The 15,408-nt window shown below is 47.6% G+C and overlaps 4 protein-coding genes across 4 annotated transcripts; 2 read left to right on the plus strand and 2 right to left on the minus strand.

The window, feature by feature from the left end:
- Nucleotides 1-709: 709 nt before the first annotated feature.
- Nucleotides 710-3,361, plus strand: FOMMEDRAFT_160949 (MFS general substrate transporter; the record flags this gene model as incomplete). Its single annotated transcript, XM_007270552.1, has 12 exons — nucleotides 710-811; nucleotides 915-1,200; nucleotides 1,266-1,390; nucleotides 1,444-1,572; nucleotides 1,680-1,800; nucleotides 1,913-1,977; nucleotides 2,043-2,121; nucleotides 2,195-2,552; nucleotides 2,610-2,685; nucleotides 2,742-3,028; nucleotides 3,079-3,110; nucleotides 3,174-3,361. The coding sequence occupies 12 exons, from the start codon at nucleotides 710-712 to the stop codon at nucleotides 3,359-3,361; spliced, it is 1,848 nt and encodes a 615-aa protein (XP_007270614.1).
- An 8,457-nt stretch (nucleotides 3,362-11,818) lies between these two features.
- On the minus strand, nucleotides 11,819-12,781 carry FOMMEDRAFT_60322 (Pkinase-domain-containing protein; the record flags this gene model as incomplete). Its single annotated transcript, XM_007270348.1, has 3 exons — nucleotides 11,819-12,063; nucleotides 12,125-12,313; nucleotides 12,364-12,781. Coding segments are annotated over 3 exons (852 nt in total), but the record flags the coding sequence as incomplete, so codon positions are not given.
- A 392-nt stretch (nucleotides 12,782-13,173) lies between these two features.
- Nucleotides 13,174-13,506, minus strand: FOMMEDRAFT_160952 (uncharacterized protein; the record flags this gene model as incomplete). Its single annotated transcript, XM_007270553.1, has 1 exon — nucleotides 13,174-13,506. The coding sequence occupies one exon, from the start codon at nucleotides 13,504-13,506 to the stop codon at nucleotides 13,174-13,176; it is 333 nt and encodes a 110-aa protein (XP_007270615.1).
- Nucleotides 13,507-13,597: 91 nt separating this feature from the next.
- FOMMEDRAFT_160953 (uncharacterized protein) lies at nucleotides 13,598-14,543 on the plus strand (the record flags this gene model as incomplete). Its single annotated transcript, XM_007270554.1, has 5 exons — nucleotides 13,598-13,759; nucleotides 13,826-14,008; nucleotides 14,085-14,186; nucleotides 14,256-14,376; nucleotides 14,437-14,543. The coding sequence occupies 5 exons, from the start codon at nucleotides 13,598-13,600 to the stop codon at nucleotides 14,541-14,543; spliced, it is 675 nt and encodes a 224-aa protein (XP_007270616.1).
- Between the last annotated feature and the right edge of the window lie 865 nt (nucleotides 14,544-15,408).

Raw genomic sequence — 15,408 nt, forward strand, 5'->3', positions numbered from 1 at the left:
AAATAATGTTTATCATTATGTAAGTTATTTCTTAAGGCAAGAAATTGTGAAATGCCCCATGTGGGTTTTATGCTCGGTAAGTAGCATGTGATAATCAAAATCGTTTGTCGGAGTTTCAATTCGTACAAACAAACAAACGTGGAGGTCGGACGTTACGCTTCTGGAATCTGCTATCCAGATTCCAGACGTCTATCTGCATTATCATCATGAGCAAAGAATGTTACAACTAGTAAAGATGTGTATAGTGTGGTTTCCTTTCTCACTATTCTCTTAGATCTGGTTCACTCGTTGCTGCAACTCTAACGACTGGATGGATTGGCTGTAACGACCACGAAGCAATCAAGAAACCGACGGTTTCCACATCTATATACTACATAATTGGAAATTATATCGTATGGTACCACAGCATGTCTGATTTTATAACGATTCACTAAAGCTGTTGCTTGCCTAAATCATATCCGGTGGTACGCATCTGATCCATCTCAATGCGAAGAACATGTCTCATGTTTCCCATATCTATTTCAGCGCTAAGAAGAAGAAATGGAAGTTTCGAGGTCCCAACCAGTGGTTCGCACTGCGCAGTCAACATCCGTAGTAGCCTACCGTGGTAACTCTGTGTGCTTTTGCCACGATGCGCAGTAGGTCAAGCATGGGCGCATCCGTACTCTTGGAACAAATTGCAAAAGAAGCTCGGAAGATTGTCTAAGCTATGTCCGTCCTTTGTGCTTCTCCACCGTACGTGCAGGAGGAAGACAAGGTAATCAAATGCCGTCAACCCATAAACGGTCTCTCCTTGGCAAACACGGCCGCCGTACGTTGAGCAGCTCAACAATGCTTCCACAAATGATAGAACCAAGGGGTAGAAATACTTGAAATTCTGAAGTTTCCTTGCCGTTCCCTACTTTCTGTGCGAGTCGAGCTCGTCCAGAAACCCCGCTTTGTCCTCGACATACCTGATACCTGCCTTCTCAACTTCAATGGATTCTACTGGTAAAGATATTACGACAGAGCAAATAATTGTTCCAGTCGATGATAAGCAGGATGGAAATTCCACCGCTGGTACTGCCGACATACCGAAGCCAGAAATTCGACCACAGTACAGGGTATACAAATGTCGATATGCCGGTATGCTCGGGGTCATTGTCCTCAACATTGTCGCGGCAATGGCCCTGACTTGGTTCGGACCAATTGCTAACAAAAGTCAGCCTCATCTTTCCTCCAATCCTATATTGATATAGCTTCACCAAATAATCTCTTGATCGTAGCCACACAATCGTTTGGTATCACACTTAACCAAGTCAACTGGCTAGGAAACGTTGTAAACTTCATTTACATCGTTTTCTCGCCGCTCGTGCCCTCGACTTGTTCCCGGGTCGGTATACGGGGAGCTGTGAGGGTTCTACACCTTTTTGAGTCTCAGAAGGCCACAAGCTAACTAACCAGTCGACTGTTGACACTGCACAGTATGCAATCGGCGCGGGTTTCCTCGTTGTCTCGGCATGGGTACGATTTGCAGGTACTGCGCATTCACTCAATTCACAAGGAGCATACGCACTACTCATTATTGGCCAAGTTCGTCTTTCATTGCCAGTTCCTCTCTTCGTTTGACGCTAATTACGGTAAATTTGCCGTTTCGACACCAATTGCGACCATGTACTCCTCTGTCCAAACGAATGAAGCTCTTGGGTGCTATACCGCAGATAATTTTCCAGATAATTTTCCAGGTTCTTGTACCCAAGTTCTCAGAAACATGGTTTGATTTGAAGGGTCGAACAACGGCGACAATGTTGATGACTATAGGTGAGTGTATTTCTGTGATCCGTCAAAACCATCAGCTTCGACTATCGAGCACCTTCTTTCCCGGAAAATGCCTTGATTTGAGGGAAAGAGACTAAGCTTCTTGATCATTCAGCGAATCCTATTGGTAACGGACTTGGCCAGCTCATTTCACCGAACTTTAGCGATACGCGTACTTCTGTTAGCGGTTCCGTTTTGGCTCTGGCATGCTAACACCTTTGTTAATTTCTCTACAACCCTTAAAGATTCTCGTACTTGGCATTATTTCGACAGCCGTCGCACCGTTCTGTCTTATGGTGGGCTCGAAGCCACCTACCCCGCCTTGTACGAGAGTTCTCCATTAATGCACAATTGCGTTGAATTAATCAAGGAACAAATTACGCTTTACTGAAAAAAGCATACTCCGGCTCCAAGCCCTCTCAACATATCCTCACGACTGTCCGCGCCATCTTCGGTCTTCTTCCGCATCCAAGTCAATGTGGATCAATTCCACTTCATGATATTTCATCGTCTTCCACGCCGAAAGGCGGTGATCATAGGTGGAATCTGGGAGGCTTGATTCCAAGGACATTTACGGGTAAGAATGATGCAAGTGAAATTGTGCCCACGCGAATAGGCGAACGGACGAACGACGGACTGCAGCGTGGTGGAGGCGGGGAGATCGAAACAGGCACGGATGTCGACGCGTATATGTCATTGCGCGAGCGGATCGATTTCATTATCTTGGTTCTAATATTTAGTACCGTAACATCCGGGTGCGTAATCGTGTCTAAAAGGTAGTATGAAGTGTCTAAGAATCGTATCATTCCTAGCGTTGTTGGCTTCTCAATTCTCTCAAGTCAAATATTAGCACCTCATGGTTACTCGGACAACACTGCTGGTCTTATGGTAACATTTCCAAGTTCAAATGGCTTTCTATAGCTGACTATAAATGTCATGTCAAGGGAACCGCTCTACTCTTCTCAGGGGTTCTCGCCGCAATGGTTACCTCACCGCTCTTTGATCACGTCTTCACACATCATCTCGGCCTTTGTATACGTATATGTGCACCGATTGTGGGCGCGGGCTGGCTTTCACTCATCTGGGCCGTGCGCCCGGGTAATACTGGTGCACTTTACGCGATCCTTGCGGTGATTGGCGTGTTCTCGACCACCATGCTCCCTATTATGTTGGAACTGGGATGCGAACTTACTCGGAGTGGCGATGCCGCCTCTGCGATCCTTTGGACTAGGTATGTGTTGTTTTTCCTTTATCCCCATGTTTTGCTTGACCCGTGAGCAGTGCAAACTTGTCTACCATTATATTTATCGAAGGTACGTATCACCAGAGGGCGTAATACAACGCGTTTACCCGAGCTCATTTCACTGTGTTTGTAGTCCAATCTGCATTACGAGCTCCACCCACTGCGTCTCCACCTTCGAACATGCACCGTGCTCTAATCTACAACGGTGCTTCGATCTTCGGATCCGCCGGTTTCGCTCTCTTTCTCCGCGGTCGTCAAAAACGTCGTGAGATGGATATGCTTGCCGCGTCTGCGGCTGCGACTACTGTTCCGGCGGTCTAACTTAGTGCTACTACGTCGAATATGGGAAATACACAGGAGAACGGGATCAACGGATACATCTGTCGGGATTACTCAACATGGGAAAGGGTGCTGTAGCAATAGAGGTAGTCACAGCAATGGACACTCCTAGGCTATCGATGTGCCTTTCATCCCATGCCATTCTCTATGTCTTGTGTTATTTCATCCTCCTAACGATGTGATGTTTTTAACTTTGCGCGGTTGCCTTTTTGGTAATTCTACATTGTTTTGGACTCATAAATTTACGTCCGCAGTTTATTGCTTTACAGATCTTCCGGTAAATAACGCCATAGGCTTTGCTCCGCTGCTTGATCGAGCTGAGATGAACTACCATCCGAGCTCTCTTATTCCGTAACACCGATGAAAGACAACACTTTTGTACAGATTCCATTCTTCACATTAACCAAACTTAACAGACCCTCGTGCTATTAATCCTTGTTGACGTCATCATCGTGCAATTATTTCCCCTTCTTGACCTGAGACTGCTGGGTTATTTTACCCCTTGGAAGGAATCTAGGAGTAGGCCTATCTCAAACTCAGCCAAAAGCAAGGTCAATTGTTAGAGTCAAGATTAACTCACGCTGCGTCCTCGTCCTCGGGGTCTGCATCTGCATCGACAGGTTCTTCACCTTCAACGGGCTCGTTTCTGCAAGCGATTAATTGTAATGACCGTCGGATTCCTTGCAATACTTACACTACATTGACTGCCTTTGGAGGCTCAGCTGGTTCCCCACGAAAGTCACGCGGAGCGTCATCCGGGCTTATCGATTGCAACAAATGTATTTGAGATTCATGAACGAGGTCAGATGGCAAAGATGAGAGAAAACTAACTTGATCGGGGCTCTTTGATCGTCTGCCATGCTATGTACAAAGTAGAATAATGGATGCAGAGGAGCAGAAACACGGAGATCTTGGTGGTTAATAGAGGAGAGGTGGTTAAGGGTGTGTAGGAGCGCACCTTGTCGAATTGGTATTTGAAGTACGCGATAAGCGCTCGTGGTGTCAGCAGACGAAATGCTTTGACACCAACTTAGGAAGGTGTGCTGAACGTGTTACAGATACATCTAGGAACTTAGGAAGATGATGCCTGACGTTCCTTACTGCCTTCATCTGTCTCTTTCTATCCATCGCCTCTTTTTCCATTTGAGCTGAATAAGGTGCAGTTGTTGGTTTGACTCCTTTTCGCCTCATCCCGAGCAAAGAAATCTGTTACGAATTCTCTTCAAATAGATGACATACGTAGAAGAAGTGTCAACCGGCGATTCCTTTGTATCTTCCAGGTCCCGAGGGCAGACAAAATGAATGACAGCGAAATCTTTAAATCGTTTATTATCGGGCCCATCTCGTGAAATAAGTCGTCTTGATGATTGATCTTCCTGTCGCCAGATCACCTGCTTGTTGCCTAATGTTTTTGTCGTCCCTTTTATTTGGTTTATTATTCCTCTGTTTGATCGCTTCTTTTCTGCCATCCTTCCATAGATAGAGGAAATGTTCGCTTGTAGAGGAGCAGCTGATGGGCTACTAGACCTTGGAACAACGTTACAAGGGGTGTAATGTTATTTCCCTTCATTGCCAAACGGCATTTAGAGTTCATGGTAAACACCTGCGGTCACTGCAAAAAGGGATCGTTAAGAATAGCGTGAGAATATTATGTGATAACAATAGCATTGCGACATTCTTGCTTGCAGCAATGTGTGAGACACCATTGTGGAGGGTCTGTGAAGTGGAAGGCATAGGATGGGGTGGCACAGCAGAGGAAAATACATAAAAATATATCTCTTCTTTCAAGGTTCAAGAACAAGAGTAGCGAATCTATTACTGCTAAGATTTGATTAGAACATGCAAGACTATTTATTAAATGGAAAAGAAAGCTACTATTACTAATGGCACAGAGGTGTAATAGTCCTACTATATACTTAATGATACTATAATCTTATATGTAAATCCAGCTTGAATCAGTATAGTAGTACTTGAGAAGCAAAATCACCATGGTAGCATCTGGAGAGTTCTGAACCAAGCAACTGAGCATACTCTATAATTTTATCTTCCACAACCTGTACATTTCACAGTTTGCTGTACAATACAGTTTATTAGATGTCCTCGCCATGCTTGGACCATGATGGTTGCTCAAGACTTGATCAATAGAGTCAGGTAGTGGTAAAATCCATTGAGTGTCTGACTCTAAGTTTGAAGTTCAAGATTGTCAACAGTTGATAAGATTCAGAAGTCAGAACCAAAGCAAAGCTTTCAGCACAGACAGAGGCTGCTTGACTTGAAGTTACGGAAATACTGTAGCAGCCAATAGTCTACATTGCTTCTTACAAGAATGTATCATATTAATACCTTAGATCTGCTGTACCTAGTTGTATGGTTTGTTGCATTTTATTTACAAGACAGACAAGCGTTTATACAGGCACATACTTGACTATTCTGAATCACAAGAAGTACTTATAGTCCCATATCCTTTGCCATGACCAAACCTGACAAGCAGCAAAATCTTTATCTCCAGGTCACCCTTACAGGTGTTAATAGTTATGCCTTCCACGTCTCCATTTGGACTCTTAATTACCTTGCTTAGGAGGTTTCGTTACGGCTGGTTTGGTAATCCCTCCTTTCGGAATATACCTTAGTGGTGAATTAGCTTATGAACAAGATGGTGAACGATGACAAGGAAATCGTCTTACTCTGGTTTTTTGTTCTCATTCTTGTCATCTTCTGTCGCCGTTCCTCCATTGACCGGCTTCTTTCTTAGGGTATAATACAATGATAAGCCTAACTGTAGAAATTCTGACTGCTGGGAAACACTCACTCAGCCATAGCTCTTTGTGCTTCAGAATCGTTATTCATTGTGATCTTGCACTGGTTTCGCGTATGCGCGGAAGTAGTTCTCGTGCAATAGGAGTAGCAGGTGGTGTGGTGCAACTTATCGGGATGCGTCAAACAGCGTAGCTGAGTGAAAGGAAATCGGCTTGCAGAGCCGTATTTAAGCTTACAATAAGCGCCTAGAAGGTAATCAGATGAAACCCCTAAGCAGAAGCATCGACAAAATGTCCGCGCCGCAGGATTCAGAAATAAGCGCTCGAACTTAATCTAAAATTTCTTTATTTAGTAATTCCCATCTATCGGAGTTTTCAAAGTAGGCTTTCAATTTCGAGTTACTAACAATTATAAAGATAGTAGCTCGACAAGATGAATCACATAGTATTTGAGACGTAGTTGACGACCTGAACATAGAATACTCAATATTGACGATGATTGCTAAGACCTGTCTGGCACAGTCTTGGACTACATGCAAATCTGATGCGAGGCTATAGCTGAATATTACTAAAATAGAAAACAAAGTCGTCAATGGCATACAAGTACTTCATTCCTGTTTTTTTTTTTCGTTATTGTATATGGCAAACAATTTCGAATCGGTACAGTGGCATTTAAGAAGCAAAAGCACTATAACAATGTCTGCAGAATTCAGAAATACGTTTCTGAGCTCGATTTATAACTCTATCCTCTACAATATTCAATGTTCTCACTGTGCCTTGTGATGCAGTTTCTGACTATATTAAAACAAACCTTAATAGTATGAGGCACGGGGTAAAAGACTCGGCCATTGGTTGCCTGAGTTTGGATATTAGAGTTGCTAACAGATGAGAAGGCCCAGAAGTCAGGACCGAAGCAAAGAAAGGTTCCGCGATAGAGGCGGGGATTGCTTGACATTTCACAGAAATATTGTAGTAGGCAATATTAATAGCCAGGATTGCTTCTCATGGGAACTTGTATTGATATTTATATCCATCATATTCAGTTGTATGCTTTGTTACATTTTATTTACAAGACAGACAAGCGTTTACATAGACACGTATTTGACTATTCTGAATCACAAGTACCCGCAGTCTCATATTCTTTACCATAACCAAATTGAAAAGAAGCAAATTCTTTCCCCGAGCCACTTTATGCTCTCCCTTTCTTCATTTCTACTCTTAATTCTTTCCGGTTGTCTGCTTGGTTTGAGTCGCCGACGTAGTAGTCATTTTCCCTTTCGGAATAAACCTAGGTGATGATGTACAAGTTTGCAGGCGATGAGCTATGAAACAAAGGACGATCGTCTTACCTTATCTCGACTTTCTCAGTATTCTTATCAGCTTCGGCGGACTTGTTCCTTTGGAGTATCATACTATGGTAAGCCAGGTTGTAGAAAGCCTGTAAGGGAACAAGACTCACTGCTCAGCCCCGCTGGTTAAGGTCTAGTTAGAGCTTGCTGAGGCAACAGTTGATTTAATGATCGGTGATGGGAAACACTCACTTAGATGTAGCTCTTTTCGCGTCGGAATCGTTATTCATTGCGTTCTTCTTCTCGTTTCGTATACACAGGAGTAGTTCTCGCGCAGAGGGAGCAGCAAGTGGTGTGTTGCAGCTTATCGATAATCGGGGTGCGACTAACAACGTTGCTGAGTGACAGGGAATCGACTCCTCGAACGGTTTTTGAAGCTTACAGTAAGCGCCTGGCAGGTAATCAGAAGAAACCCCTAAGAAGCAGAAGCATTGAACAATGTCCGCAGAATTCAGAAATAAGCGCTCGAACTTAATCCTTACTTCCCCTGTTTGGGAATTCCCGGACGATCGAAGTTTAATTTGTTCCCGTAGTGCGGATGTTTGGACGGCCCATTCATGCACTCAGTTTGACGGAGATAGCGGTTTGTGAGAAAACTTGTTTGACTGTCGACATGTTCTCGCGCGAAGTCCACTATTTGACGCCCTGGGCTTTAGGTGAAATTCCAGAGTGTATGCAGGTGGAGTCTCTCGATTGATTGTGGTGATCAAGTCAAGAAGGTGGCGGATGTCTCGTAATAAAACTGCGAACATGTGATGGTATTTTCTATCCTATCGTAAATGCATACAAAGGCATACAATGCGCGTTACATGAGTTGAGTTTGTGATGTCATGATTCATATCCTGCGAATCGTGAATGCGGGTCGTAGACGGTACTCGTGACTAGGCATGAGTTGTTTTACAAATGTTGCTACAAGCAATTGAAGTGATAAACGGGAAATAGCGGTTGAAGTGGATAAATATTGGCCTGACTCCGCAAGCCGTAAAAAATGCAATAATAAAATGCAATTTATGAAAGGTGCGAATTGCAAAAAGGCGTCAAAATAAGGCAGGGATCAACCTGAGAGAATAAAGGATGATATTGAAGAAAATAATGGATATATGTCGATGCGGTGGTATCAGCGACCTCGCTGGTATGAATGAATAAAGAGGAATAGAAGAAAAAAGAACAGGCGTAAGAGAGACAAATTATGCTGCAACTGGCACATACGATGCAGCAGTCCATTTTGATGCGGGTCCCTTTTTCACCCGAGTTGTACAGTCGGATGGCGATCGCGAAGTCATGCTCGATAGCGCGTACCAGAACCAGTTTCGCGCACTCCGCAGTCGAAAGAGAACGTCTCGTGGAGATCCTTTCGTCGGGGCAGGAGACATTGAACGTGAACGCCGACGCGATTGCGACCTAGAACGTGTAAAAGACCACGTTCGAGACTTCGAGGCACTCGCGGATGGTCTCCGGGAAAAGATTTTTGAAACGGGGTTTGGAGACTCGGGTGCCTCAATTAGCTGACTCTTCGTCTGCTCCTTGAGATGAGGGTAACTGGCCGATCGAGGGCGCGTGACCGACTGGGCACTCGTTCCGAGTGATGCTGTCGTCTCGCATGGACCATCACTCACTGCCGCAGAAATGCGTCCTCCGTCTTTACCCGCGTAGATAGCCGAAAAGCGCGCCGCAAAACCCGTAGTATTCTGGAGGCCAACCTCGGAATCAGGCGTCGTGACACCGGCTGCGTGGGAGGAGCGGGCAGGAAGGAATCCCGAGCCAGAGGACGAGAACGGACGCCGGCTGACGAACTTAAGTAGCGACCGGGGTCGGGAACGACGTCTCGAGGAGAGGGAGTCTTGTCGGCGCTGACTCGAATGATTGGATGCCTCCCGGCGCTGTATAGGCGAGGCATCTGTGGGCGCGGAGCTGGAAGTTGTGGCAAAGTTCGTGAAGTGTTCGGCACGAAAGGAATGCACCGAAGTTACTGGGGTGACTCTGCTGCTTCCTGCTACGGAGGAGTCTATGTAACGCAGATAGGGCACATACTCCCGAAAGTCTTCCGTAGTTGCGCTCGCAGCTGGTTGTACGTTTGTCGGCCGTTCACTCGCAGTCGTGTCCGTTGTAATTGCCATGAATGCCTGTGTGCCGTGTGAAGAGGTTGATGAATTGCTCGTCTGCGATACGGCCGAGTTGTTCCATGGATTTGGGGACTCGACTGCAATAGCATGTAAAGCACGCAGCGCCTGGTCGGCGGAGTTCGTCCGTGAGCGAATGCTCGGAGGCGGGACACTGTACATTACGGCGGACGAAGCGGGTGCATCTGCTTTAGAATTACGGGGATTTACCGAAGAACGTGCAAACAAATCCAGCCCAAGACCCTGAATCCCGGACTCCGACCTCGCAACAGGAACGGTATCCACCATCTCCGGCTCTGCAGATTGACGCTGCCCTTTCCTCACTGAAGTAACAGGAGATGTCGGAAAGGAACCTGGAAGGCCAGGTAGATTGTCGGCTTCATCGGTCTCCATCATCGCATTCCCATTCTCCTCGTCCACCACGCGCCTCAGATCCTCTACCCATGACGCCCCACTGCTGGCTACACTTGAGCGCTTTGCAAGGCCTTCAGAAAAACCTGCACCGAACTCATCTGTATCCATGAATTCTCCGAGCATGTCTGGAAATGCATTGTTCGCTCCGTTTGAGAGCCGCGCCTGATACAACGAGGACGACGCTGAAGGACTCGCTGAGCGAAGAAAGCCGCCGTACCCGTATGCAGTCTGTCTTTGGGTCGCGCGACTCCTGCGCTCATCGGAGCGAGTGGATTGCGGATAAGCAATGTCTGTAGGCGACGTCGTATATGTGCTACGGTCGATCGTCACCACGCCATCGTCATTGGCTGTGCTTGGCGACGTCAGAGTAAGGCCAGACGATGATACGCGAAACGTATTTTCCTGTGCATTCTCGGTCGCACCGGCAGGTGAAGTACGACTCACAGGCGACGGTGTTAGAGAAAACCCGTCAAAGCTCGTATGAAAGGAATCTGGGCGGCCAATCTTTGAGTATCGTTGAGCGTCTTCTGACCCGAGAATCGCGTATTCCTCTTCATCTGGTACAGTGCTTGGACTAATCATTTGTACGTCGTAGTCCGGCTGGCTCTCATAGCCGTCTGCTGTGGCCTCTTGCTGAACGGCGTCGACCTCCATGTCTGGGCCAGGGAAGAAGCTTGCAGACTGCGATACACTGTATGCGAAAGGGCAGCTCTCTACGGATTGCTCCTCGGCACGTCTTCGGACAGCAAGAACCGAACGAACGGGGGAGCGTGAGCGAGTGTGAGTGCGGGCTGTCGCGGAACCGTTCGCACCAGATTCACTTGGCTGCAGTGGCAAAAACGGAGGCAAGTCAACATTGAGGCGAAGTTCGGGCTTCCGCCTACGAGGCTGAAACTTCGCACGTCGCGCTGCGCTATCCCGCGAAGTCGGTTGAGGGTAAGGTTGTCGGCCTCGACTGCGTCCGCGGTAACGACTACGCCGGGAGGGAGTGTAGCTTGGTTGAGAATAGATGTCGGGGTAAGGAGACTTCAGCTGCGGCTCTGGCTCTGGTTTGACGGGAGGTTCAGCTTCTGCAGCATATGCGTATGCATAGCCCTCAGCTTCATCCGTAAGTGTGAGATCGGCATCCGAAACGTGCGGTTCTGGCACGATATGTTGCACACCCGGCGTTCTTGTCGCTGAATACTCAGACCCAACACTGGATACCTCAGACGAGGACGTGCTCGATGCCGAAGAGGAAGCCGAAACTACCTCAGCATCTGAAGCATTCGCAAAGCGGATCTCCGACACAGCCGAATCATGAGGGCTTGTAGAGGAATTTGCACTCCAGCGAGATGTCAAGCGTGCCGAACCAGTTGACGGTGAGTGCTTGCTGTATACGACAGATTGAACCTCTACAGAGGCCTCCTCCTTGGCTGGCGTCGAGGGCGGTACGTCCGACGCTTCAACCATAAATGATGGTGATGGAGATTGCGCTACCGAAGGTGCGTAAGACCCACTAGAAGAGCGAGAGCACTTTCTTACGGGTTGCGGTTCAGTCGTTGCCTCTTCAATGAGTTCCTTCGGAATGGGAATCTGATTTGAGGTTCCACTACCACTTGAGCCGGAGGGAATATGCATGCCAACTTCCCATGGGCACCGAGCCATTCCACCCTCGAAGACAACGTCCGGAGCATACATTCCAGAGCGCTGTTTTCCGAATCCACCGAGGCTTCGACGCGACCGTGATGATCCTGATTCTTCAAAGTCCGCAACTAGGCGCGCCACGCCTTCCGCGAGACCATCGACCCCGAAAGCTTCACGACGCTCCCATCGCACATCCAGTGCGCGTACGAGTACGTCATTGAGGCCGCTTGAGATCGGCAGAACTTGTGGCAAAAAGTTTCGCGGTGATGCCAAGTAGGCGGAGAACGTGGGGTCGGTAGGCGATGCACGTGCCCAGGGGTTACGGGCCGTCAAGAGGTTGAGAAGAAGAATCGCAAGCGACCAGATATCGTTCGCAAGTGGTGAATAGGGGGGAGAGCTTGCGTTGCCATTCTGGCATTCTGTATAGATTATCAGATTACGTCCGGTGTTACGCAAAGGACGTAAAATATTAATACGAACCAGGGCTCATGTGGTAAACACTACCAGTTCGCCACTCCCTGCTTCGACGCTCCGTAGTCGCAAGGCCGAAATCAGCGAGACGAACTGTTGCTCCGCCGTCCCAGCAGAGGACGTTTTCAGGTTTGAGATCCCTGTGGAAGATACCCAAGGAATGGCAGTGCGAAACTGCAGCAGCTAATTGAGCGAAAACTGAAACGCGACAATCAGACAAAGACCCAGCATTGCTATAATTAGCATACCTTGGCCAACAAGACCTGTGCGGCCTAAAAATACCTGCTTGTGCAGGATAAGAGTGAAGAGATCACCGCATGGTGCGTAATCCATCACTAAGAATGTATAGGGAGAAGGAAGCGACAGCGACCCGTCTTCTGCAGGCAGTGCCGGTTCGATAATACGATGAAGGCGAACAATTCCGGGATGAGCGCCTGCGCCAGCCAGGCGATGAAGAGCAATTTCGCGCATGTGAAGACGTCGCTGCCGCTGCGCTTGCTTAGGGTTGTTAGGATTCGAATTGCGCAAGAGACATTTGACAGCATATATGCCGCCAGCTCGCGAGACGGCGCGGTAGACAACGCCATAGCCGCCGTAGCCAAGTACAGAGGCAAGTTCAAGTGCACCGGCGTTCGTGCCGTCATCAATGAGTGTGCCTAGCGGAGGAGGAGCGGGTGTCGGAGAGCCGGCGCTGGCACCGGTGTGGGTGTTGATATCGGGGGAAGGCATCGTTCGTGAAAGTCGTTAGGTATTGAAGCTCCTAGGTAGATGTGTTGCGACTTGCGCCAGGGAGGAGCTGAGGCACTTTGACTAGCAGCGAACGCAGCTGAGGTAGACATATTTTTGGGCGAAGGGGAGTACTTAAAGGACCTCGGCTGAACCTTGAAATGAGGCCACGGCGTTGTGATCCATTCATGTCCCGGAAGCAACGCTGTTACAACGAGGCAGCCCATTTCTCACGCTTAGGTACACTCGGAGGGGACATACAGCCTTTTAGTGCTATAGAACTCAGAAGAAGACAGTCTGAACACGCCGATCTCGCCCGATCAGCATGCCATCTAATGCACATTTGTCGTTCCTTTCCATGGTGCACTATCAATGCTGAGCAAGACCCTTGAAACAGTGAACATCCCATTTCCTCGTTGGACACGAAAAAGGAAACGTACGACAAGGATGAAATAAGTATATGAGCGCGATGAGCGCCGGGTGTGCTTCCGATAGGTGCAGTTTTCGGGAATCATGAGCCATTGGAACGTGGCCTGTCCATTGGAACATTTGGAAATCTTCCGGTACGGGGGTACCGGGTTATGAGAAAAGCTTCCGTAAATGCCAAAGTGCCTTTCATTCGCCGTGATCATAAAACTAGCTATAGAACTAGAAGCTGGAGACATGGTGGGTCTGCTGGACAAGGTAGACGCGTGCTGTGTGAAGAGCAGGTTCTGTCCGAAAGAAAGACTACCAAAATGGTACCACGCTGGCTTCATGAGATCAGCAAAATGCGCACGTGCCTTCGTCGCTTTCACTCACTCAAGGATCAACAACTTCGACCACGCACCTTTCTTCCATGGCAAGCTGCGACCTAAGTCTCATGCAATTCTATCAAGCAAATTGCGTCGAATTGCCAGTGCTTCATCCGAGGGAAACGTACTAGCAAACTGCCTCTTCTATTGATCGGGAATCGAGTTCACGTTCTAGGCGAATACCTATCAGGACAAGAACCCACAACGAAAGTTCACACCGCCAACATCACGGATACTTCAACCCTTCTTCTTCGTCTCGGAAATGAACTCCCTCTTGGAGTATCGATCTACAGGAATATGGCTAGAGAACCTGTCTGGTTCTATTCTCTTGAGTACAGCTCTCGTGACTCTGAAACTCGTACACGGGACGCAGGTCTCTTGTATCTTCAATGAACAATTTCGCAGATAGCTAAGTCACCTGTAGACAGCAGCTATTGACTCGTGGATAGGCCGATAAGCAACTGTGTCAGTTGCCAGTGAACCTGACATTCATACACGGCGCTATCTCTGTTATCTGGCGAGCAGAACCTTTGCCCTTGCTAAGCATCTCTGTATGATGGTCGTCCCTTGGAACTTCGACTTAACAGCTCGAAAATAGAAGCATAGCAACTTTCTCTCAGATCGATCTCAATCTCACAAGTCACAAAGCTTCTCCAACGCCCTCTTTCACGAATCAAGTTATCCTGGACCATCGACCAAAGGGGGAGAAATGTCGGTGGAGCTCTTTCGATGATGCGACGGGTATTTTCCTTTCTTCATTGGCACGTCTAAAAGTACTGATATCACGTCCTCTATCCACAGCGGACCATCTACCCTATGACATACGTTCCATGCGTGTACGTTGCCTAGCTAGGACCGAGGGTATTCTGCCATTCTCACCGTCAATACCCGCGATAACTCGGGCTTGACGGATTGAACTATACCGTAGCGCCGAGACTCCGTCAAAAGTCCAGGCTTTCCTGACTATACTTCATAAAGCTGATCCGTCTAGGTCCCTTCAAATGTATTTACTGAATACGCCTCTACCTGCTGACTTCATACATGGTATTAGGCCTAGTCACCAGAACATTCCTGCAACCCTGAAGCGCGAAGCACGCCACGCCATCTGCTGATACGGTCTTCACACTCAGAGGCGATACAGCTTGCCTAGGGCATGAATTCATTTTATGAGTCTTTGAATGCATCTGCCGAAGTGTATCGTTCTAAATGAAAGTCAAATGAACCAGCTCACGATCGACACGTTCTCGGTTCCTGCGTTGCCAGCGGAGGTATGTGAATGGCTTGATGCATACTAATGTACAGGATTCTTTGAAGCCCTCGTACTTTAACCCATTATACTTCCGGTCCGGCCTACGTTGTCCATCGGGAAACTTGGTAATTCTCCTTCCAGAAAAACAAACTTACTCACAAATCTCTAAGGGTCGGATAATACTGGACCCTGGCGACTTGTTTATCCGCGAACCAACTGTGATGTCTAGAATCAAGCCGGATCACCCTGGTCGTTCAGACAGCAAGATATTTTCCCATTCACAGACACGTGGTGTACACGACATAATCACCCATCCGCAACGTCAGCATGCAGCTTTATGACTAATGTCTTCGGATGAAATCTCATTCGTCCCCTTCTCCCGCTGCTCCATTCCGAATGGAGTCGCTTGAAGATCGTTGCCTTCTTCTGTTCCGACTTCACTACCAACGCAAGGCGTTGTGTTAACTTACCTACTTACTTGAAGCCTATAGCTGTTGGTACCTTAACGAATGTGAAAGTATGAA

Source organism: Fomitiporia mediterranea (assembly GCF_000271605.1).
Source record: "Fomitiporia mediterranea MF3/22 unplaced genomic scaffold FOMMEscaffold_13, whole genome shotgun sequence".
In the NCBI taxonomy this organism is placed as follows: Eukaryota; Fungi; Basidiomycota; class Agaricomycetes; order Hymenochaetales; family Hymenochaetaceae; genus Fomitiporia; species Fomitiporia mediterranea.